At 40.5% G+C, this 25966-nt stretch overlaps 1 protein-coding gene across 1 annotated transcript in view; it reads left to right on the forward strand.

Annotated features, from left to right (window-relative positions):
• Positions 1-25966, forward strand: part of ITFG1 (integrin alpha FG-GAP repeat containing 1) — a 206060-nt gene that overhangs the window by 74058 nt on the left and 106036 nt on the right. The window contains exons 9-10 of the mRNA XM_065567608.1: positions 2579-2673; positions 8809-8969. Coding sequence (XP_065423680.1) covers positions 2579-2673; positions 8809-8969 — 256 coding nt within the window. The remainder of the gene's footprint in view (positions 1-2578; positions 2674-8808; positions 8970-25966) is intronic.

A 25966-nucleotide genomic window follows, 5' to 3' on the forward strand; every position in this document is an offset into this window, starting at 1 on the left:
GATACATTTCTGAGAACAAAAGGGAGACTCTTTCACAGTGAAACAAGCAATTCACAGCAGACAGCACATGTGCTTTAGGTAGAAGGTTGCATTTTGCCTTTTATATGGAGCGTCTGCCGGTATGGTGACACATCACACACGGCTGGGCAACAGAATTCGGTTTCCAGGCACCCAGGGTAAGCCAAAGGGTACGCAGGTTTGGCTTCTAACGCCTTGATAACACGTGGGAATGTTTTCAAACTGCAGCGCCCTCCTTTCCCATAGCAAGCAATGCCGATTGTGTTCGCCATTTAAAAGGAGGGGCTGCAGTTTTCAGGTGGATGTGCAGCACACACCTTCCCCCACCGCTCTGAGTGGCTATTTGGAACGATCCCTTCACCCCTCCCCCTGCTGCGTGGCTATTCTCAGGGATGGTCCCTTTTAGCCAAGCGCAAACAGCCCAGCATGAACGGGGTCCTTTTACTGTTCCCTTACAAAAATTTCCCTATTTCAACCAGGTGACCATAAATGATATCGCTCTCCTGAGGCTAACACAGAAAGATATAGACCGAATGTTGCTTGAATGCGACCAAAACCCAGGACTATTCGCTGCCATGCTTTGTGCCGCAATGATTCCAGACTACTTGCTACTTGCTACTGGCTTGGCGTGGTAAAGTGTCCTACCGTGGAGGACGAAATAAGGCAGCCTCCCCCCCCCCCCCGCCGAAACCTTCTGCAAAGGGTTTCAGGGTATCTCCAGGAGAGCTTCATGGAGATGTCCCTGGAGGATTTCCGCTCCATCCCCAGACACGTTAACAGACTTTTCCAGTAGCTGTACTGGCAGCAAATGCATCCCAAGACTTCAGGGCAAATCAAACATTAAGCACTATTGCTTTTAAACCCTGTACTGTAGTTACAAATGTGCACTCACCAGAGGGGCTTTCTCCGCCTTCAGGGTTGGGGATCCCGTCTTGGGAGGGTATTGGCTCTAGGGTGATGAAAAGGTCCTGACTGCTGCGGAGAACAGATTCACCACTTGCCTGCTGTGTATTCTCCTCATCCACAAAATCCTCCTCCATGTTGCATGAGACTCTCCCCTTGCAGGTGTCCACGGACAGTGATGGGGTAGTGGTAGGGTCCCCCCCTAGAATGCCAGGCAGCTGATCATAGAAGCGGTATGTATGGGGCTCTGACCCAGAGCGACCATTTGCCTCCTTTGTCTTTTGGTAGGCTTTCCTGAGCTCCTTGACTTCCATGTGGCACTGCTGTGTGTCCCTGTTGTAGCTTCTGTCCATCATGCCGTGTGCAATTTGGGCATATATATATATATATGCCAAAGCATTTCTTCTTTTTGATCGGAGTTCTGCCTGCACAGATTCTTCTCCCCATACAGCAATCAGATCCAGTGTCTCCCGTTCACTCCATGCTGGAGCTCGTTTGTGATTCTGGGGGGACTGCATGGTCACCTGTGCTGCTGAGCTCGCCACGCTGACCAAACAGGAAATGAAATTCAAAATTTTCCAGGGCTTTTCCTGTGTACCTGGCTAGTGCATCGGAGTTGAAAGTGCTGTCCAGAGCGGTCACATTGGAGCACTCTGGGATAGCTACCGGAGGCCAATAACGTCGATCTGCGTCCGCACTACCCCAAATTCGACCCAGCAAGGTCGATTTTAGCACTACTCCCCTTGCCGGGGAGGAGTATAGAAGTCGATTTTAAGAGCCCTTTAGGTCGACGGAACGGGGTTGCTTGTGTAGACTCGTTCATTATAAAATCAACCTAACGCAGCCAAATTCGACCTAACCCTGTAGTGTAGACCAGGATTAAGTCTGCAAGATTGCTATCTGGAGTTCTCTACACACATTTACATGGTCAACTATTCACTCAATTTAGCCTAGATCTCATGGTAACTTTCATAGGGCAGTTATATAATCCTCATTTAAATATGTAAATTGGAGATGATTTTACTTTTGAGTGCTTGGAAATGTATGGGACAAATGTGCTAAAAGTGACATTCTTGAAGATTTGTGAACTATATGAATTCAGACTTACCTTGTGCAAGAAGCCAAGAGCAGCTATCTGTTGTAACTTGAGTACTGTTTTTTTTTTTTACCTGACATGTAGGTGTCTATATGCAAAAGTTTGTGTATGTCTGTCTATGCAGTGCTTCACTCACAGCAGAAATCACTTCAAAAATGAAATGCATTTTTTGTAAAGATGGACTGCTGTAAAAACTGGCCATTCTCAAAGGCAAACTATGAGGACAATGTCAATAAGTCTTTTTTCATTCTGTTGAAATGTATTTTTACATTTAAAATTTGAAACTGGAACTTTTCTGCATAATGGATCAAAATTAAATTTCTTTAACAAAGAGAAATACACTTGCAGCTTCAAACAAAAGTCAAACTAGATGACATGTTGACAAGATTAAGTATTTCAAAAATTCTAATTTTTCTTGACACTTGTCTATTTTTTATGTTTTATCAAGATTTATACAGGCTATTATATATGCACAGTTAATTTAATGTTCTGCTAGAAGAGCAGTTGATTTTGCAAATATTAATGAGCTGATAAAGTTGGTTTTTTTCTCTTTTTTGGCAGATGGGGATGGGCAAACTGAGCATTTACTGCCAGCCTGTGCTGATCTAACTTGTGAAAAAAGTGCCATCTACTTATCTAAACCAGGACTGAATCAGGTATGCTGAGCTTCCATTTGCAGAGATAAAATTGAATACCATGTTTAATGTAGGGAATAAGAAACACAATCCAGAAGAAATCCAAAACAAATTTCCTGCAGCATTAGCTTGTAATGAAGGGAAGAAATGTTTTTTCTTTAATAATTGGTTAGAAGTTGTGTTCTTGATAGAATACAATCTATAGATCTTTAAAGGGGGAAGGAAAGGAAAACTATTTACCATGGACATCTTTATTTCTTAGTGAAAACGAAAAAGTACTTAAAAAAAAATATAATTGATACCTTTGATAAAATGGTGAGGCCCTCTGCATGTACTTCTCCATGGGTAGATGGGACAACTAATAAAGCTTTTGTCTTATAATGGCCCACTTACTTTATGCTAATCCTCCTGGATGGGGAGGGGGAGAGGGGGAACAATTCCTGTGTCTGGATTCACAACATCAGAACAAACATTTTCAAAGTTATACAGGAAAACATGTATTTCCGTATAGCATAGAATACAGACATTACAAGTGAGATTAATGCATGCAGCAACTTACAAAATTTCAGTCTAAACACTAAATACATTCTTATAAGACAAATGCCTATTTTGTACAAAACTAACATAAAGGGGAGCTGGTTTGCTTTCCAGCTATGAGTCTGTCAGTTCTTAGCTAATGCCTACAGCCTTGGCCAGAGGTGGCACTTGGTTACCAGTGTCATACCACCCACTCAAAATGATGCCTGAACCGAGCAATGTAGAAGCAATGGTGCTTTTTAAAGACCAGTTTTTGGTTGAAAAATTGGAAAATTCAGGCCGAATTCATAAATGAGTATTTAATCTCTTATGCCCATTAAATAAATGAGTTGTTTTAATGTAAAATATTCATTAGCATAGACTATACAGAAAATAATGAAATATTTGAGGTATCCTGTTTAAATAATCAGTTTTTAAAGGATATGTCAGTTTTTACATTTATCACAAGTAGCAAAAAATTTGGGACTAAATTTTCACGTTTTGCACCATTTACACATCTGAACAATGGCTTTTAATCATAGATGTGCATTTTTACACTGCACCCCCTGCAATTCTGCAGTAACATTTTTGAGATGGGGTGACCAATTCTGTATCTAAGTCCCATTATCAAAAACGATTTGGGCTCTTAGGAGCCAAAATCTTATTGAAAATCAAGGAGAGTTAGGATCCTATGTCACTTTTGGAAATGGGATTTAGGTGCCAAAGTAGAGCTGTTGGAAAATGCGCGTTTGTTGAACCTGAAATTTCTTACAAAAGCCAGTCAGGTTCAACAAACTTTCCTGGTTTCCTGGCAGCTCAACAGGGGAGCCTGGCCATGTGAACTGCCCTGGAGACATGGACCCAGGCATCCAGGGTCTGCAGTTCTGGACTAGCCTCACCCACAACCCCATGCTAGGGCTTCTGTGCAGACCGGATCCTGATAATTCGAGAAACCCTAGGAGACCTCGCTCTCGGAACCCAGATGCCTGTCTCTATGGTGCCTGGAAGCAGGGAGTCTAGAAACCTGGGGGACACTCAGAGCTTTCAGGATTATTACCATGGAGCTGGGAGCCTGGAGGTCATGAGATGGGTTTCCAGGGCCAGAGACCCCAAGGCTTCAAGTCTCCTGGGCCATCTGGCTCCCTGTGTTGTTCGCCTAGGTAACGAATATCAGTGGTGAAACTGACAAGAATGTCAATCTCGGTCAGACACTCCTAGCCCAGGCGGGGCCGACTCCCGGCAACAGTGCAGCAAGCAGGTGCTTGGGACGGCCAACGGAAAGGGGTGGCATGTCCAGCTCTTTGGCGGCGGGTCCCTCAGTCCCTCTCTGAGGGAAGGACCTTCCATCGAAGAATAAGGCGGTGGGGTAGAGCTGCCGCTGAAGTGCTGCCGATCACAGCTTCCTCCCCACTCCCCGCCCTCCCCACTGCTTGGGACGGCAAAAACGCTGGAACCGGCCCTGAGCCCAGGGAACATATTTTGGTCCAGAAACAGTGTGTTTCCAAAATGAATTTTTGAAGGGATTCCAGGTCATGAACATTTTTAAATATTTTGTTGAGTTCCAAAACAGAACAACCAAACAACAAACTCAGATTTCTCACAAAACAGAAATCCTGTGTTTCAATAGCTCTACTCTTAAGTTAAAGTCACAAAGACACCTTTTGAAATTGTACCCTAGGTATTATTTTTTAATTATGTAAAGTGGTCATGAAAACAGGGATGACAAAAAAAAATGTGGTTGGAATTTTTATTTTCAAATCTTTCTGTTCAGTTTTGTCATCTAGCATAGATGTTTTGCCATTAATAGTTGCTCATAAATAGGAAAACAGAGCATTCCTTATAAGTAAATCCATTTTCTTTCTTAGAATAAACCACTGTCCTGTTAAGTATCAGAGGGTAGCCGTGTTAGTCTGTATCCACAAAAACAACGAGAAGTCCGTTGGCACCTTAAAGACTAACAGATTTATTTGGGCATAAGCTTTCATGGGTAAAAAACCCACTTCTTCAGATGCACGGAGTCTAAGAGTGGGTTTTTTACCCACAAAAGCTTATGCCCAAATAAATCTGTTAGTCTTTAAGGTGCCACCAGACTCCTCACTGTCCTGTTTACTCCTTTAAAATATATAATATATACACTTAGAGTTTGAGAGTTAAATTTTATGAATTGCCTAGAATAAATTAAACTAAAGCATGTAAAATGTAAATACACTGTATAAAATACAGGACTGAAAATGTTTGAATGTATAATTGTTTTAGGACAATATGGTGCCAATGATGCCATATGGTGGAAATTAACATAGGAATTGAAGAAATAAGTCTCCTTTATTATCTGTCTCATAATATTTTGCGTTTTATTTTGTTTTTAAGGCATACTCATTCCTTTTTTGAGGCCTTCTGTTTTTTTCCTACATTGTAAACAGAAATCATAGAATCGGAAGATTTTCAGTAGCATTGTAATGTCCTCATTACATCAATCAATCTGCATGTCAGTCTTACAGTAACAAAATAATCACCAAAAATCCTTAGACCATTTTCTGCTAAAATAGCAAATAACGAGAGTAATAATAATCTGCTGTGTCATCATTGGCAGAAGAAAACAATAGGCTAATTTTATTGACTTGTATAAAAGTACTTTATGTTTTTGTGTTACGTAATTTAGAATATATGCACCCAGTGGAAGCGGAGCCTGCAGTTTATAAGGCTACTGTTTATGAAGTAATATTCCTGTGGGGCTGAAAACAGAATAATAATTCATATTTCCTCCTAGCAGTTTCTTTTCAATGAGGTGCTATAATGAGTATAAATGGGTTAGTTTCTCTAAAATCACATCAGATATGAGAAAATGTATATGATAGGTCTTTCACAGCTATGGAAACTTGGTTTTTTGCCATAAAGGTTATATGAGTGAATGATGCCATGTGATGTAAAAATTGTATTATTCTTCATTGTTCTGACTTGAACAGTGGTTTTTTAAGATACTATTTTGCACCCTAGTACCTGGATATTTTCTGTCTTAGGAATTAATGTTAGGGAATCTGTTATTCCTTTGGTGTACACATGTAATTCCTTTAAGAGAATTATATCGTCTATTAACGCTGTCTATTTCTCATTTTCAGATACATTGTCCTAGACTTTTCAAAAGTCTAGCTGCTTACAATAACCAAAAAAAAATTATCAAAACAAACGGGTATATGGAAGCTAAACAATTTTTGAAAAAGAAAACAGAGAAATCTACTTATTGATTTCCATTATTTTTTGTTCACCCTTTTCGTTAGGCAATCCTAAATAGTTTTGTATATCTTCATGATAGCACAAATTTGGTAAATAGCATGTGCAAACATTTTCTATTCAGAAACAATAACAAAACAACAAAACAGTATTTCAGACCAAAGGGTCTAATCCTTGGGCCTTCTTGAGTTGTGATGGTGGCAAGACAAAAACATCTATCCCTTTTATGCTTCCTCCCAGTCTTAGAACTCCTTTGGCTCCAGTGCAAATTTGAATAACTTTAGGACTGCTGAAATTTGTGACTGTCTGATTTCAGCCCCAAGGAACCATTCCAGCATCAAGGGATAACTGGCATGCAACAGAACTCCTATTACACTTCCTTCTCTTAGCCACACTTTGAGCACAATCTTTCCAGCAGTGGTCACCAACCCGTCGATCCTGGAGCCTCTGCCAGTTGATCGCAATCTCTGGGCAGCTAAAAGTCCAGCGGTGCAGCAGGACTCAGGCAGGCTGCCTGCCTGCCCCAGCCCCACGCTGCTTCCCGTGCTGCCCCCGCCCCTAGCACGATCCCCGTAGCTCCCATTGGCCAGGAACCGGCCAATGGGAGCTGCAGGGGTGGCACTTGTGGGCGCAGGCAGTGCACAGAGACCCGCTGCCTCCCTTTCACCAAGGGGCCGCAGAGACATGCCAGCAGCCAGCCGCTTCTGGGATTGGCATGGAGTCAGGGCAGGCAGGCAGAGTCTGCACTTCGCACCCCCTCCTGCACCCCTGCCCCATGCCGGGGCCCCCTCCTGCACCCAAATTCCTTCCCAGAGCCCACATCCCTCACCCCCTCCTGCACCCCAATCCCTTTCCCCAGCCCGGAGCCCCCTCCTACACCAAACTCCCTCCCAGAGCCCACACTCCTCACCCTCTCCTGCACCCCAATACACTGCCCCAGCCTGGAGCCCCCTCCTGTACTCAAACGCCCTCCCAGAGCTTGCACCCGATATTCCTGCACCTCAACCCCCTTCCCCAGGCTCAGCCAATGCAAACCCCACAGCTGAGAATGTTATGTTACACTGACTTGCGATAATCCCTGAATGATTTTGGATCTATAAACCACAAATGAAAGCAACAAACAGTAAAACTCATGAAATGTCCAGTGGATTCCATTGCTCTACAGCATGCGTTGCAAGAGTGAAGTGATGTCAACTATACTGTACAGGCTCTACAGTACCTGTGATTCCCCAACACCAGGGAAATTTTCAATTGATAAGATCAGTCCCTTTGAGTTTTTGGGATGTTGTAAAAGGGCACAGTGGGGGACCAAGTTCTGGCCCTATATTTTAAGAGCAACAATCTAATTTATGGCCTTCAGCCAACTGCTCTTTTATGCACTTATCTCATCATGACTCACTACATTAGGAAAGCCAGGATGAGAGACCTTTAAAAAACACCTATGTGCTGCAGGAAGTGGTGCTAAAGCTCCATTAGGGTGGTATTCTTTTGTTCTGCTGGAAGTGCTATCTTTCAAATGGAGGGTAAAATGACTTATGAACATTAAAGTTCCCATGGAACTTTTCACTAGAGTATGGTTGTTAGCCATGGTGACTTGGCTTCATACCAGATAGTGAAATTATATTTCTTCTTCGAGTACTTGCCCATGTCAGTTCCATTCTAGCTTTGTGCGCGCTCACGTGCACAGTCATCAGAAATTGTTTTGCCTTAGCGGTATCTCTAGGGTCGGCTGTGGCACCCCCTTGAGTGCCGCACTTATGCGTCGGTATATTAGGCACCACCGGCCCTATGCCCTCTCAGTTCCTTCTTACCACCCGTAATGGTTGTTACAAGCCACAAGACCATGAACTCCCGAGCCCACCTCCAAGGATACTGCTTTGAGTCACCTAGAATGGACTCGACACGAGCAAGCACTCGAAGATGAAAAAATGGTTACCTATCTTTTCGTAACTGTTGTTCTTTGAGATGTGTTGCTCATGTCCAGTCCATTACCCGTCCTCTGCCCCTCAATCAGAGTTGCCGGCAAGAAGGAGCTGAGAGGGCGTAGGACCGGCAACGCCTAATATACTGATGCATAAGCGCATCACTCAAGGAGCGCCATAGCCAAACCTATGGATACCGCTAAGGCAAAAAATCTCCAATGCCTGTTCACGTGGGTGCGCACACACCTAGAATGGCACACACCTACCTCATAAGGCTGAACAGCTACCTTGTTCCACTACAGAGGCAGATAAAGTAATCCTTATGTATTAATTACCACCCTCACAGGAATGTTCAGAGAGTTTTGAATTCCTTGGTGAAAAGAGCTGCAGAACAGTAATAAATGTGAAATGACAATCTGTTTAGTAGCATCAGATACTTTTAGCAAATAAAACGTATACCTCTAACTCCAGTTATTTGTTACTTTTTCAGTGGATACCAGTTTTACAGGACTTCAGAAATAAGGACACACTCTGGGGTTTTGTGCCGTATAAAAACAATCAATCCTCAGTTCCAATTACTCTTCACATTGGAGATTACAATATGGATGGCTACCCAGACGCTCTTGCCATACTAAGGAATACTTCTGGAAGGTACAGTATATATGAAGCTAAAAGTAAAAACACTATCGAAACATATATTGAAATATCAGTTCATGCAATTTAAGAATTACACCATTGATTAGAATAATGTGTATGAAATTGTTTGTGTTAGATTATCTCATTCTTCTTTACAAAATGAATAGTTAATTTTATATTTACTAAGCATTTTCCTTCTTAAAGGGTTTAAATTTTGCATGAAAATTGTAAAATACGTAATAGCATAGGGCCAGATTGTGGCTCAACATGCACAAGTGCACAGGGGAGTTAAGAGGGAAAAAGGGGCTTCTTGCTTCAGTGTTCTAGATTACCAGGAGAGCTTTTGCCTTCGGAGAAGCAATTGATTTAGAGGCATCTGTTATATTGCCAATAGTTGTGTATGTTCCAAGCTTAATTAATGTTAATAGAGGGGCTCTCAAATGCAATACAATTATTTTTTGTTTAACGGGGGAAATAATTCAGTGTAGGAGCAGAGCTGGGAACTGGGAAACTCTGGGAGTGTGAATTTGTTTGTTTTTGTGAATATCTAAAAAATTTTCTTGAACTGGTACCGCTTCAATCTGATGAATTGCTCACATTGGAATCTCCTTCACCTGCCTGATCCTCAGTTCTCAGTGAGCACCTGAACAGTGATTTAAATAGGAGTTCACTCTCCATTATGACTTGTGGAAAGCTCAGCTCATTTTCCAGTCTCCAAAGTTCAGCAGTCTGGTTTCTTTCTTCCATTTGTTTCTGTCAGTGCTGAGGTTTGATGTCTTTGTCCTTGTTCTGTATATTGAATCCATCTCACAACCCAGTAATTTCCCTTTTTTTCATCTTTCCTTTCTTTCCAAGACACTTACAGTTAGATTTAAATAAGGTGAATCTTCACTATCTTATTTTCCCCATCTTCCCTTCATTTCCATATTTTCTTTTGCTCCCTTCTCTGTTTCTCAATCACTTTGTCATTTTTCTCTTTGTTTTCTTTCTCTTTTCAATCTCTGCCCCATTTGTTCTTTATCCCAAATATGGCTTCTCTCCTCTTTCCTTCCCCCCAACCCCGTTTCTCCGTTTATTCTTTCCCCAAGGAGTGCTACAGGCACCATGATGGAGAAGTTAATTTTTCTGATGTCAGCACATAGCTCTTAGTCCCCATACTGGGGAAGTGGAGGAGAGTGTCCCACACAATTTTCCTTGCCCTTTACCCAGCCTTTCCTGTATTGGCTGTGGGGAGTCTAGTGCTGTAACAAAATATCTTTCCACATTCTTAAGACTCCATTACTTGTATTGGCAAGTTGCTCATATTTATTTCTTCATTTGGCTATTTCCTCCATATTCTGGTCAAGGGGAAACTACAGCACTATTCAATGCTGTTAGATTTCAGTGCAGATCTATGAAAGCCTCTCTGAAGGCCTTTGAGCCAACGTCACTGATTGCTTCCTCAAACAACCAGCAGTTCCCTTTCATATCTTCATTTGCTTGGAATTTTGGGAGATGGGCTGGCCTTTGGTTGGAAAATATTTCTTCTGGTTCTCCTTAGATCTGTATTTTGAATCTTCTGTTTCTTTTTTGACACCGATAATAATAAATTGACAAAGCCCTTTTCCATTCAGGTAGTCGGTGTGTGCCTCCCCCGTAGGCAGCTACTTCACACTCAAGCAATTGTTGACCCTTTTAATTTTAATGCAAAAAACTGTAAATACATTTTATTGTGGTTGTCACACACTTCTCTGCTCAGTATCTCCAGTTCTTTGTCACAGTAATGCTGTCCCAATATGACCCACACAGCCATAGCAGCATGCAGAATAGTAGTATGTAGAAGAGCCCATTTCTCTGGATTTTAATAGCCTGCACCAGCTGAAGAAACCAGAGCTGGCACACACTACTCCAGAAGACATTATGCCCAGTCACTTATGTTCTAATGTAAATGTTGTACTTCGTACATATGTACTACTTGCATGTATGTGCTTTAGGATTTAATAGTAAGTTTTAATACATAAAACACATAATTTTACCTAATTACTGTGCGTTATCTCACAACAAAAAGGTTAGAAAGAAACAGGAAGCAAGAATCAATTCCACACACTCAGTAGCTCTTTACAGCATAAAGTAGGTTCAGGTATACAGCCAGAAAGAGACCCCCAAATGCTCCATTCACACAGACAACTGTGTTAGTTTCCATTAACCTCCTACAGTCCATCTCTTCAAGCACTTCAAACAGGTGATACAAAAATCCTTCCTTCCCAAACAGCTTTCCCAATACATCTACTGTCATCACTTTCTAAAACGTGTCTGTAATATCACACACACGCTGTTGCTTAGTCCTCTGTGCTATCATAGTACCAGAAAAGAAAAAAGCATCTCAAAGTCCCTGTAATACTTTCAAAAATCCCTACAATCCACATTTTAAAAGCTTCATAAACGCAGATTACTGAGATAGTCATGAAATCTAATCCATATTAAAAGGAATTTTTTAAAATGCATGTGATTAAAGGTCTATCATGTAGAACTATATTTAGTATCCTGTAAGCCTACTGTAAGGACCAGTAGGATACTAGTATTTGCAAGTCGTGCAAATTTTAAAAATCCTCCCATTTTATTGTCCACCATATTCGAAAGTAGTGCCCACCAATAGTAATTTCAAAGGGTACTCAATTATAATAATTATTGTAGGTGGATTTGGCAGTGTGGCTTCCTGACTTCCATTTTAAGTCCTTGTTTTAAAATATACATATTTAGCTATGTGTATAATATAGCTATGTGAATACTTCATTTTTCTGCTTGCTGTCCTTACTAAAAGTCACGGGGGGGGAATTCATTTCTGGTCAAACCAAATGTTTTGGTTCACCAAAAATGAAACATTTCATTTCTTTTTTGAGATTTACCTTTTATTAAAAATATAATGAAGTAAATTTCAAAATGAAAAGTAATTTCATATTAAAAATGTTTAATTTCAAAAATGTCAAGAACACATTGCAATTTTTTTGGAAATTGTTAAGTGTATTTATTTTATTGAAGCAGTTCAGTGAATTAGGCATGGATTTGCTTAATGTTTTTGGTAGGCCCAAATCTATATTGTTTTGGCAAAAAAAAAAGTTTCACTGGAAACATTTCATTCAACTGTACTTTTCAATTGCTTATAACTTTGCCGAATTTAAAGCATTTGTATGTAAATTTTCCATGCCATGCCAGGAAAATTCTGTGTCTGCCTCAGCCCGATTTTTAGCATAAAGGTTAGAGGATCAGGCCCTTGGACCAAGACTCAAATAGTGCTGATGCTCTTCCATTATATTAACCTATGTGTAATTAAATTTTAAAGTACATTTTATAAGCATAGGGTAACTAAAATATTGTAAAGACATAATTTGCATTCAGTATTTTCATATAGTAGGCTAGAATGAATTTTACCTTAATGCCATAGTGTAATATGTTGTTGTGTAATATAGCATTTGTTACTGTGTAATGCAAATCAGTAAGTGAAGTTAATTAAAATATAGCAACATTCATTTCCTGCAGAGGAAAGGTAATACCCATTTCCTTACCACAGATCCCCTGAGGCTCTGTTGAAAAGGCAGTATTGACACCCAGTCTTCAATGGCAACAGACTTGCAGGAAAGACATTTTCTCCCGTTATTAGGCTTTTTATTGTCAGTGAAGATAAAAATGAATCTGAAATCTATGGAAAAAATAAACTGTTTTTTATTTATTATAGACATTTTTATATCTTCTTAGTAACCATATTTCTTTTGTATTCCAATATAGTTAGGAGTGTCAAGTGATTAAACAAATTAATCACAATTAATCGTGCAATTAATAGCACTGTTAATAATAGAATATCATATATTTAAATATTTTGGATGTTTTCTGCATTTTCAAATATATTGATTTCAATTACAACACAGAATACCAAGTGTGAAGTGCTCACTTTATATTTATTTTGATTACAAGTATTTGCACTGTAAAAAAACAAAAGAAATAGTATTTTTTCAATTAACCTAATACAAGTAGTGCAGTCTCTTTATCATGAAAGTTGAGCTTACAAATGTAGAATTATGTACAAAAAAAACTGCATTAAAAAATAAAACAACGTAAAATTTTAGAGCCTGAAAGTCCACTCAGTCCTACTTCTTGTTCAGCCAATCGCTCAGACAAACAAGTTTGTTTACATTTGCAGGAGATAATGCTGCTCATTTCTTGTTTACATTGTCACCTGAAAGTGAGAACAAGCGTTCTCATGGCACTTTTGTAGCCGGTGTCGCAAGATACTTAGATGCCAGATGTGCTAAAGATACATATGTCCCTTCATGCTTCAACCACCATTCCAGGAGACATGTCCATGCCGATGATGGGTTCTGTTTGATAACAATCCAAAGCAGTGCGCACCGACGCATGTTCATTTTCATTATTTGAGTCAGATGCCACCAGCAGAAGGTTTACTTTGTTTGTTTGTGTGTTTGTTTTGTTTTGTTTTGGTGGTTCGGGTTGTATAGTTTCCTCATCAGAGTGTTGCTCTTTTAAGACTTCTGAAAGCATGCTCCACCCCTCATCCCTCTCAGATTTTGGAAGGCACTTCAGATTCTTAAACCTTGGGTTAAGTGCTGTAGCTATCTTTATAAATCTCACATTTGGTACCTTCTTTGCATTTTTGTCAAATCTGCAGTGAAAGGAAGCTTACAAGAAGTGGAAATTTGGACAGATGACTAGGGAGGAGTATACAGGGATGTAATCAGGAAGGCCAAGGCACAATTGGAGTTGCAGCTAGCAGGGGATGTGAAGGGTAACAAGAAGGGTTTCTACAGGTATGTTAGCAACAAGAAGAAGGTCAGGGAAAGCGTGGGACCCTTACTGAATGGGTGAGGCAACATAGTGACAGATGATGTGGAAAAAGCTGAAGTACTCAATGCTTTTTTTTGCCTCGGTCTTCCCAGACAAGGTCAGCTGCACTGGGCAACACAGTATGGGGAGGAGGTGAGCAGCCCTCAGTGCTGAAAGAACAGGTTAAGGACTATTTAGAAAAGCTGGACGTGCACAAGTCCATGGGTCCAGATCTAATGCATCCAAGGGTGCTGAGAGAGTTGGCTGATGTGATTGCAGAGCCATTGGCCCTTATCTTTGAAAATTCGTGGTGATCGGGGGAGGTCCTGGACGATTGGAAAAAGGCAAATATAGTGCCCATATTTTAAAAAAGGAAGAAAGAGAACCCGGGGAACTACAGATCGGTCAGCCTCACTTCAGTCCCTGGCAAAATCATGGAGCAGGTCCTCAAGGAATCCATTTTGAAGCACTTGAAGGAGAGGAAGGTGATGGAACAGTCAACATGGATTCACCAAGAGCAAGTCATGCCTGACCAACCTGATTGCCTTCTATGATGAGATAACTGGCTCTGTGGATATGGGGAAAGCAGTGGATGTGATATATTTTGACTTCAGCAAAAGCTTTTGATACTGTCTCCCACAGTATTTTTGCCAGCAAGTTAAAAAAGTATGAATTGGATGAATGGACTATAAGGTGGATGGAAAGCTGGCTAGATTGTCGGGCTCAACGGGTAGTGATCAATGGCTCGATGTCCAGTTGGCAGCCGGTTCAAGCGGGGTGCCCCAGGGATTGGTCCTGGGGCCGTTTTTGTTCAACATCTTTATCAGTGATCTGGATGATGGGATTAATTGCACCCTGAGCAAGTTTGCAGATGACACTAAACTGTGGGGAGAGGTAGATACGCTGGAGGGTAGGGATAGGGTCCAGAGTGACCTAGACAAATTGGAGGATTGGGCCAAAAGAAATCTGATGAGGTTTAACAAGCACAAGTGCAGAGTCCTGCACTTAGGAAGGAAGAATCCCATGTACTGCTACAGGCTGGGGACCAACTGGCTTAGCAGCAGTTCTGCAGAAAAGGACCTGGGGATTACAGTGGATGAGAAGCTGGATATGAGTCAGCACTGTGCCCTCGTTGCCAAGAAGGCCAATGGCATATTGGGCTGTACTAGTAGGAGCATTGCCAGCAGATTGAGGGAAGTGATTATTCCTCTCTATTCGGCACTGGTCAGGCCAAACCTGCAGCATTGCATCCAGTTTTGGTCCCCCCTCTACAGAAGGGATGTGGACAAATTGGAGAGAGTCCAGCGGAGGGTAACGAAAATGATTAGGGGGCTGGGGCACGTGACTTACGAGGAGAGGCTGAGGGAACTGCGGTTATTTAATCTGCAGAAGAGAAGAGTGAGGGGGGATTTGATAGCAGCCTTCAACTACCTGAAGGGGAGTGGCAAAGAGGATGGAGCTAGGCTGTTCTCAGTGGTGGCAGATGACAGAACAAGGAGCAATGGTCTCAAGTTGCAGTGGGGGAGGTTCAGGTTGGATATTAGGAAACACTATTTCACTAGGAGGGTGGTGAAGCACTGGAATGGGTTACCTAGGGAGGTGGTGGAACCTCCATCCTTAGAGGTTTTTAAAGCCCGGCTTGACAAAGCCTTGGCTGGGATGATTTAGTTGGTGTTGGTCCTGCTTTGAGCAGGGGATTGGACTAGATGACCTCCTGAGGTCTCTTCCAACCCTAATATTCTATGATTCTAAAGTGTTCCTAAAATGAACATCATGTGCTGAGTCATCATCCGAGACTGCTATACCATGAAATATATGGCAGAATGCAGGTAAAACAGAGCAGGGGACATACAGTTGTCCCCCAAGGAGTTCAGTCACAAATTTAATTAACACATTATTTTTATAAGGAGCGGCATCAGCATGGAAGCAAGTCCTCTGGAATGGTGGCCAAAGCATGAAGGGGCATACGAATGTTTAGCATATCTGTCATGTAAATACCTTGCAATGTCAGCTACAAAACTGCCACGCAAATGCCTGTTCTGACTTTCTGGTGACATTGTATATAACAAGAAATGCAAATGTAAACAAACGTGTTTGTCTTAGCGATTGGCTGAAAAAAAAGTAGGACTGAGTGGACTTGTAGGCGCTGAAGTTGTACATTGTTTTGTTTTTGAGTGCAATTATGTAACAAAAAAAATCTACATTGTAAGTTGCACTTTCATGACAAAGAGATTGCACTATAGTATTTGTATGAGGTGAATTGAAAAATACTGTTTCTTTTATCATTTTTACAGTGCAAATATTTATAATAAAAAAATAATATACACTTTGTTTTCAATTACAACACAGAATACAATATACATGATGATGTAGCAAAACATCAAAAATATTTAATAAATTTCAATTGGTATTCTATTGTTTAACAGTGCGATTAAAACTGATTAATTGTGATAAATTTTTTAATCGCAATTAATTTTTTTAATCACGTTAGTTAACTGCAATTAATCAACAACCCTAAATATAATTAATCAGAGGTTGTTCTTTGAAGGCTTCTTGTAAGGTATGGCACCCCTAATGTTGAGCAGCCCTTGAAAAGCTATCTCCATTGTGGTGCACAAGAGATCTCACATGAGGGTGATGTCATCACCCTAGATTATGTAAGGGAGCACCCCTCGCAAATACCTCAGTTTCTTTGCTGCAGCCACACAACATAAACTGAATTCTCCTTTATGTGCTTATGCTGGAACTTCCCTTTCTCTAGCTTAATGATTTCTTGTAAATATAATGGTGTCTGATAGTTTAGTGTAGATAGTCATCCCTCATTCCACAATACTGAAAGGTCAACTGGCAGGCTGGAATGGGGTTACTAGTGGAGTTCTTCAGGAATCAGTTTTTGGACTAATCTAATTTAACATTTTCATTACTGACCTTGGCACAAAAAATAGGAGTGTGCTAATGAAATTTGTGGATGACTGAAAGATAGGAGGTATTGCCAATGCAGAGGAGGATCGGAATATCATACAAGAAGACCTGGATGACCTTGAAAACTGGAGTAATAGAAATGGGATAAAATTTAATAGTACAGAGTGCAAGGTCATGCATTTAGGGACTAACAACAAGAATTTTTGCTATAAGCTGGGGACGTATCAGTTAGAAATGAAAGAGGATGAGAAAAACCTGGGCGTATTGGTTAATCACAGGGCAACTATGAACTGCCAGCATGATGCGGCCATAAAAAAAGGCTAATGCAGTCCTAGGATGCATCAGGTGAGGTATTTCCATTAGAGCCAGGTAAGTGGTATTACTATTATAGAAGGCACTGGTGAGACCTCATCTGGAATACTATGTGCAGATCTGGTTTCCCATGTTTAAGAAGGATGAATTCAAACTGGAACAGGTGCAGAAAAGGGCTACTAGGATGGTCAGAGGAATGGAAAACCTACCTTATGAGAGGAGACCCAAAGAGCTTGGCTTGTTTAGCCCGTCCAAAAGAAGGTTAAGGGGAGATGTGATAGCTCTCTATAAATACATCAGAGGAATAAATACCAAGGAGGGAGACGAGTTATTTAAGTTAAGTTCCAGTGTGGACACAAGAACAAATGGATAAAAACTGGCCATCAATAAGTTTAGGCTTGAAATTAGACAAAGGTTTCTTACCATCAGAGGAGTGAAGTTCTGGAACAGCCTTCCCTGGTGAGTAGTGGGGGCAAAAATCCTAACTGGCTTCAACACTGAGCTTGATAAGTTTATGGAGGGGATGGTATGATGAGACTTCCTACAATATGATCTGCAACTGCTAGCAGCAAATATCTCCAGTGGCTGGTGATGGGACACCAGATGGAGAGCGATCTGAGTTACTACAGAGAATTCTTTCCCAGGTCTCTGGCTAGTGGGTCTTGCTCACTTGCTCAGGGTCTAACTGATTTCTATGTTTGGGGTCAGGAAGAAATTTCCCCCTCCTCCCCCCGTCAGATTGGGGGAGACCCTGTGGGTTTTTCGCCTTCTGCAGGATGGGGCATGTGTCACTTACAGGTTTAAACTAGAGTAAATGGTGGATTCTCTGTAGTCTTTAAATTATGAAGTCTTTAAATTATGATTTGAGGACTTCAGTAACTCAGCTAGAGGTGAGAGGTCTATTACAGGAGTGAGTGGGTGAGGGTTTGTGATCTGCAATGTGCAAGAAGTCAGACTAGATGATCATGATGGTCCCTTCTGACCATAAAGTCTATGAATCTATGAACCTTTGGCCCTGAGACCTGGACCATATTGGGTACTCAGCCCTGTAAGGGTTTGAAGAGTTGGTATACCTGCCCAGCAGTCATACTATAGACCGATGCCCACATATGGTGCCTCTGACTTCAGGGCAAGACCCACTCAGTAACCCTTTGTACAGTTTGCTGAACCTTCATTCCCCACACTAGAAAGGAGGGAAACTTCAGGCTCACCTGGCTTCTCAGTGCCAATAGCCTGATACTCCATGCCTGTCAGGAGTACTAAGACCAGCCTCTGTGCCAAGAGCTTTTAATACAGGACTCAAGACACACTGCCTCTGCAGCCTCCGTGCTGTGTTTTAGCACCGACCTTAGACCAGCATCTGCTTAGCCCGCTACTGGGAGCGAATCCCTCACTTAACACAGCCTGACATATCTAAGTTAAAAGCAGTCCTAAAGATCAAACCAGCACTGTCTATTAAAGCCTCCTCAATAGCCTTTGTGATAACCTCAAGAAGCATCCCCTTGGTGCCTACTCCTCATTTGGCACTGTTGTCATTGCCATACCAATCCTCTGGTACCAATACCTCTCTGGTTGTATCAATTTTAGGTGCAGATACTCTTCATATCTCCCAACAAGATAGACACAAGCTGAAGGAAAGGAGAAAGTGCTGCCTTTCTCATCCTTCACTAAGTTCCTTGTGGTTACTGCACTCCTCAGATGCCAAGGAATCTTTGTATAGCCCTACCTTGTTGAGTGGCTCTTAAGCTCCATCTCTCAGCAGGACCCCATCTCGGTGATCCAATACATGTGGAACCTGTTCTAGTATTTGGGACTGGTAATCAACTGGCAGAAATCCTCCCTTCATCCCACACAAAGAATCACCTTCACTGGAGCAGCCTTAGATTCAGTCCAGAGATTTTTCATCCAAAAGAGAGTTTTTGTTGTCCCCGTCCCCCACCCAAAATAAAAGATTTTCCAATAATTTTCAGGAAACAATTGGTACAGACAACACAATTTTTCTTAAGACTAGTAGGCCTGATGGCCTCATAAACCTATATCATACCCTTTGCTCATCTGAACATGAGACCTTTGAAGCACGAGGTTACAGGTCACTCCCTACACACTGGATAGTCATAGCCCTTTGCCAAGACTTCTAAGTACACAGCCTATAGAACACCTAGGAATCCAATCTCCATGTCAACATACTTGGTCTAAAGGCAGTGTGGTGGGGACTCATTGTCTTTCATCTATCTCTGCAGCATCATTTAGTATAGGTGCTTACAGACGATACTATGACCATGAAATATATCATCAAGCAGGGAGAAGCTCTTATCCAGGGAGGCAAGAGAACTTTGAATGTGATGCATCCAAAATCAAATCCACCCATTAACTCTTCATCTTGCAAGGGAGGAAAACATGAAAGTAGAATTGCTCAGCTGTGGTGTCAGGAGCAACATAAGTGGTCCCTGAAACCAGCAGTAGCCAGTGCACTATTTTACAGTTGGGGCCAACCTTGTAATAGACTTCTTAATATCGGAACAAAACGCCAAATACCAAGTGTGCTGCACAAGAAGACCCAATTATCTTGCTTAGGTGCATTTTTGCTGGACCAGAGCTAACATCTTATATATACCTTCCCATTCCCTGTTACTCAGGGTCATGAGGAAGATTAGGTTGGATGGAGCAAACACTTTACTAATAGCCCCAATATGGCGGTGTCAGCACAATATCCAGGGCTTGGTCCACACTAACCCCCCAAATCGAACTAAGGTATGCAACTTCAGCTACGTGAATAACGTAGCTGAAGTTCGAAGTACCTTAGTTCGATCTTACCTCGGTCCACACGCGGCAGGCAGGCTCCCCCGTCGACTCCGCGGTACTCCTCTCGCCGAGCTGGAGTACCACAGTCGACGGCGAGCACTTCCGGGTTCGACTTATCGCGTCCAGACAAGACGCGATAAGTCGAACCCAGAAGTTCGATTGCCAGCCGCCGAACTAGCGGCTGGGTATAGACGTACCCCTCTAGTAGCTGACGAGTGAATTGGTGTGTTTGCTGCCTTTGTCTCCAGACTTCATCTCAGTGGAAAGGAAGGATTCTGCGTCCCAACCCAGAGGCTCTCCACCTTGCAGCATAAAGGATGATTTGCTCACTTATATAGACAGTTTCTGCTCTGGAAGGTTTAAGCCTTCCTCTTGCAAATCAGGAAGAGGTCCACCCTAACATATTGTAAACAAAAATAGAAATTATTTATTATCTAGGTAAGTGGTAAAGGGCTCACTCTGTCTTGAGCTGTGGTCTCTACAGTCCTAGAGTACCTTGTACCACTTTAAGTCTCAGGACTTAGCCTTTATAAATGTTTATATGTCAAAAATGTTTGCTCATCACAATTATGTTAAGGGCAAACCTATCTTCTCTCGCCCTGGTGATACATTAGGGCCAGAGAGCAGCAGGAGAGTGGTAGAAGGGAGGTATATAAACCCTAGGATGATCAAGGCCTTATTCACTGTGGATTACTACAAGGTAATTGGAACACCTGGAGCCAATTAAGGCCCCAAGACCTAATAAAAAACTTTTTGCCTGGAAAAGACTCAAGCTCTTTAGACAAAGTAATCAATCGTTTTTTACTATATGAGGGAGAGATGCGAGAGAACACATTACCAGAAACTTTCATACTCTGTTAAAAGAATGTTTAGAACATTGCTACATCTTAGCTAAGAAACCAGTATCTCATGGCTTGAAGACCCACTCCACGAGAGCCATCACAGCATCAGTGGCATGCCTTATGCCAGTTCCCATATCAAAGAGATATAAAGCAGCAACTTGGAGTTCAGTGAACACGTTTACCAGATATTACTCCTTTGATTTAGCATTGTGCTACAACACCCTGTTTGGGAGAGTGGTGCTGTGTACCTGGTGGAGCACTGCTTGCGAATCTCCTACAAGCAGAAATGCTCAGAGACCATCAAAGAACAGAGGGTACTTATCAGTAACTGTTCCTTTTCAAGAATAGCATCCGTGCATATACGCTACCTGCCAGTCTTCCCCTTTGCTCAGAGTTCTGTATAAATTATCAGGACTCCGTGGTTAGGGAAGAGAAACCAAGGTGGTTGGGCGCACGCTTCCTTATATATGCGAGGAGAGTGTCGCCATCATATGAAATCTCTTGTGCACTTCCCAAGCAAGAGTGTTTTAAACCAGTTCTGCAGCTTGACACCAGGGCATATAATCTCACAAGTGTGAATGCACAGAGGCCACACTCAGCTACAGGTCAGTAACCTGTTTTTACACATATTAACTAATAAAATTAGTTTTCTGTAATACTCATTGTATGAGGGAGTGATGCACATTTTTTTTAGTAAAATGCCAGTTTCCCTGGAATAGTTAAGAGAAAAAGTCTTTCAGATATCAAAAATAATCTTTACCACCATTCATTGTTCTATGAAAATCTTTACACATGCCTAAATATAAATGAGTAACTTTTAATCCATGTTTTCTGTGTGAATCGATAAAATCCTGCATATTTAACTTATTAACATATAAAATGCTTCTTTAAAGGACAGAGGCCCTTAGCAACCAAACCAATTTATATTTGCAATTTATTGAAGTCTGTTCAGTCTTTAATCAATCTCCTGAGGCAATTACTTTTTTCTTTGAAGTTGCTACCCGGAATGGAATTTTGCCATCCAGTTGTTTCCCTTGAAAAATGGTTATTGAATCAGTCTGTAATACACAATTTATAATTAAATGTAATAAAATCATTATTGCATATTAAGCATTTTACTTTTCAGCTCTAACAGAAATTAAGAATAAATATATTAGTTAGAAATGAACTATTCCTTGAAAAATTCCTTGTAAAATACTAGGGTTTTATTGTTTTAAATATCTTTAAATATCTTTCTTCATTATATTATTGCTTGTATACACATAGTTCATCCTTCTTAGTTCTAAAGATGTATTTTGCATATAAAGAGAAATATTAATTAATCTAATGAGTTTCCTGCAGTGAGAGTCAGTAGTAAATCATTGTACAATGCCAACATTTCAGTATCACAGTGGCACACACGGAGGCCAAAACCTCTTTTAAAACAACTGTTATGAACAATCAAATATTTCCCTATAGTAGCATTCTGACACTTCCTCTCCTTTTGGGATCCAAGTAATATCCCATGCCATCTGTCAGAGGGGCCTCAGCCCACAAATGTATGTGTAGTGAAGTGGACTACATACTCTAATCAGGATTTAATATCAAGTTGCTGCTGTTTTTTAAAGGCTCAGTTGTATAATATGGCAGAGTTGCTCACAGAATTGTCAAATACTCCATTATAATGTCAAGCACTGACAAGTCTCCCTTTGAAACAAATGGGAAACTCACAGGCTCCCACTCCTGTCTTGCCAATCAGTGCTACTTTTAGAGAGTTCCTGTTAAATTAATCTGTCCCCACTGTGTAAAAATAAATTTACAAATAAAAATGTCTCTTGTTCTACATTGTCCCTCCACAAAGTCAGAGGACTTGCAGTTAGGAATTATTAAGGAGTAAGAATGTAAATAATATAGCCTGTGAGGAAGACAGATTATTATGTACTCAAAATTCTTAATTTAAAGATGCAGATAAGATTGCCTTTTTAATCCTTCTGGCAACTTGTGTCACATCTCAAGAGACAAAATTCATCCCTGATTTAAAAAAAAATTAATATCCATGGATATTGGTGGGAATTTACCCAGCAGTTTTCATCTTCTGGATTTGTAGATAAAGGGGAAGATGGGGTGGTTTCAGAGGAAGGTGACAAAAATTACTATGGATATGGGAAAACTTTTGTATCAATAAAGGGGGGGAGGGGAGAGGATTGTTTTATGTTAGAATGGAGTTCAATAAGAAGAACATAATAAAAGTATTAAAAATGGAAGGATATTAAGAAAATAGACCAAGAGCTTCCGATTTCCCTATCTATTAACATAAGAACAAGGGATCCATCAATGAAATTGCTTGACAGCAAATTCAAAAGTGATAAAGGAAGCATTGCTTTCACATTGCATAATTCAACTGTGGAAATCAGAGCTATAGGATGTCATTGGACCAAGAATTAGGCTGGATTCAAATTGGGATTGGACAATTATATGGATAACAAGACTATCCAGAGACATTATAGTTAATGCTTATACATTTTGGGGGGACGGATATAAAACCTCGTGCTTCAGGACTTAAACCAATCTCTAACTTTTATTATGATTTAGAATGCAACTTCCATTGGCAGCTGATTACTCCACATCTGTCTACTGGAAGGGCTTCTTGCATCCTTCTCTGAAGCTTGGAGATGGGATGCTGGACTAGATTGACCAGTATGGCTATTCCTGTCTTTCTATGAATGAAAAAATAAATGTACCAGCAAAAGAAAATTCCTTCTTCTGAGAGGCAGGAAGTGTCTTATGCTATTACAAACAATTCAATACTTAAGCAGTCATTAAAGGTAGACTTTGCTGGATCTTTTAATAGAGATGTACTTCATATCAGAGAGAATGTAAGAACAAAGATACAGGGCAAGGATAAGTAGGGTCAAAAATTAGTTTTGTGACTTTCGAATTTCAGTGTAGGAGTAACCCTGGTCTTGCCTAGTATTGAAAATCCTTAACAGTAACTCTGTCCCAGAATCCTCCCCTCCCTCAACCATCAGGTGTCTGTTGCAGAGGGAGCGGGGTTGTTCTTACATATGTTACTTCCCTAAGTTTATTCCCCAAAACTTTCATGATCTGCAAGGGACAACAAGGAACCCATTACCTACACCACCATTTTACTATGTCTTTTTAGAGTGCTTCCTCTTTCAGTTGCTCTTGCTCAAGCCCAAAATTGAGTCAAGTGTTTTAAGGAAAGAAGGTGTAATTTGTCTTAGTCTGCCTTTAAGAGTTTCACAAGAACCTGCAAATCTCAAAGAACTGGAATTTATGCAAATCAAACCCATTAAACAATTAGAAGTCTTGTAGAGTTCTAGTCTGTAATTTATTTCACTGTTATGATTATTATGGCACAAATGGACAAAGGAAATGAAAATTACATTATTTTAAAGGAAAGAAGAGTAAATAGTTAACTTTAATTTTAATTTAATTTTTCAGATAAAAATTTAAAAGTAGTACGTTTTGTAGCTTTCTTTTGATGGGGAAGAAGGATAGGAGTGATCTTGGGACTAAAAACAAACATGATCTTGGTGTGGTAGGAAAAAAAAAGAATGGAGGAGAATGTGGGGGGAAGAAAGAAGGAAAGGATGAGAGAGAGGAAAAACTAGTAAGAGTGAACACAGAAAAGGAAAAGGGAAAATGTCAAATCTATAGAGGCAATGGGAGCAGAGAGATGTGAAAGAGAGACAATTTACTAGTGGAAGTAAGGGAAGAAGTCTTTCAAATATGCCCCTCTTCACCAAGAATTGGAAGTACCTTAAATTAAGCATGTTGAAGGTTGCTCCAAATTTCAGTTTTTGTGTACCTTCCCTCCCCTGAAGAGCAGTCTGGAAGGTTTAGTAAGTCTTAAATTCTGAGTCATGAAGAAACTGTAAGACAGCTGTGGTGCAGAGATCCCATCCTCTACATTCTGCTTCCCACCTGCTCTGCCCTCACCTAATTTACATTAGAATTATTTTTAGACAATGTGAAGTGGGCATAATTTGTGATAAGTTATTTGTAGCAGAGCCTCTCTGCTTTTGTTTTTGTTGTACTATTCTATTCAAGTAGTTACATGAAAAGTGATTGACTGAAGAAAAGGAAGAACTAAAAGTTAGGAAGATGGAAGAGCAGTAAGGCCTTCTTAACACTAGGAAGGTTTTCCTGGTATGTATAGTTACACTGGTATACTAGCAAAACCTCTAGTGTGAATACAGTTATATTGGTATACCAATATACTAACACGGCTGCTACTCTGAAAATTGGTATGAATGTTCCCCACACTGTCATAAATTTGCATCTGTACATCTACACAAATGCATCTACAGTAAGGTTTTTACCAGCATAGCAATGTCAATAAAAAATCACACCCCTAACTGACTTAGCTATGCTAGTAAAACTTTCAAGTGTAGACCAGGCCTAAGAAAATTAACCATATTGCTTTCTCATTTTGAAATTGCTCTTTGGCTGATGTGGCCCTAGCCTAAATAGTACTTCTAGCCTTCTTTCACATGTACTTGCCCTGTCAATGAACCATAAGTCTCAACTGCAGTATCCCAGTGAGCAAGTCTTGTGCTTCTCCTGATTACAGATTTGTGGTGTCAAATGATGTTGATACTGATACTGATAAATGTTGTCTTGGAACTATATTAGATCACTAACCCTTTTTCATATGTACCCTAATTTAGGTTAAAAACATGTCAATTAATGCACTATGCTCAGAACATAGCAAAGATAGGTTATGTGGGCAAATGAAGGCTTTCTACATTAATTATCATACGCTGCATGATATAGGATAGAACAACAGTACCCAGCCCACCTCCCTCAGAATATTTTCTTTCTCTTATGCCCCACTTTACACAAAACTAAAGTTGTTCTTTTTTTCATTACTAGAAACTGCATGGTAAAATATTAAGTTCTTATATTTGGTAATTCATCTTAGTCAGAAATAACACTGAATGTCGATTATATTAATAAGAACCAAGATGAAATTTAGATGAGAGGAGATAAACAATCAGAAGTCAGCATATAATGCAGTTTTGTTTGCTATTACAAGATGTCTAGACATGATTTTATGATGTGTTCAAGTTTTGTAACTAAGACAAATGAGTAGGCATCCCTGCATTCTGCATTATTGCCTTTGTAAACCAGTTCTTCAGAATACTTAAGAAACTGGCTGAAGAGATCTCTGAGTCATTACCATTTTTGAGAATCCGTGGATGACAGGAGAGAATCACAGAGGACCTGAAAAGGGCTAATATAGTACTTATCTATAGAAAAGGCAAATAAGGACAATCCAGGGAATTATAGACCCATCATCTTAACTTTGGTAAC

This window comes from Chrysemys picta, chromosome 14 (genome assembly GCF_011386835.1).
Source record: "Chrysemys picta bellii isolate R12L10 chromosome 14, ASM1138683v2, whole genome shotgun sequence".
Classification (NCBI taxonomy): Eukaryota; Metazoa; Chordata; order Testudines; family Emydidae; genus Chrysemys; species Chrysemys picta.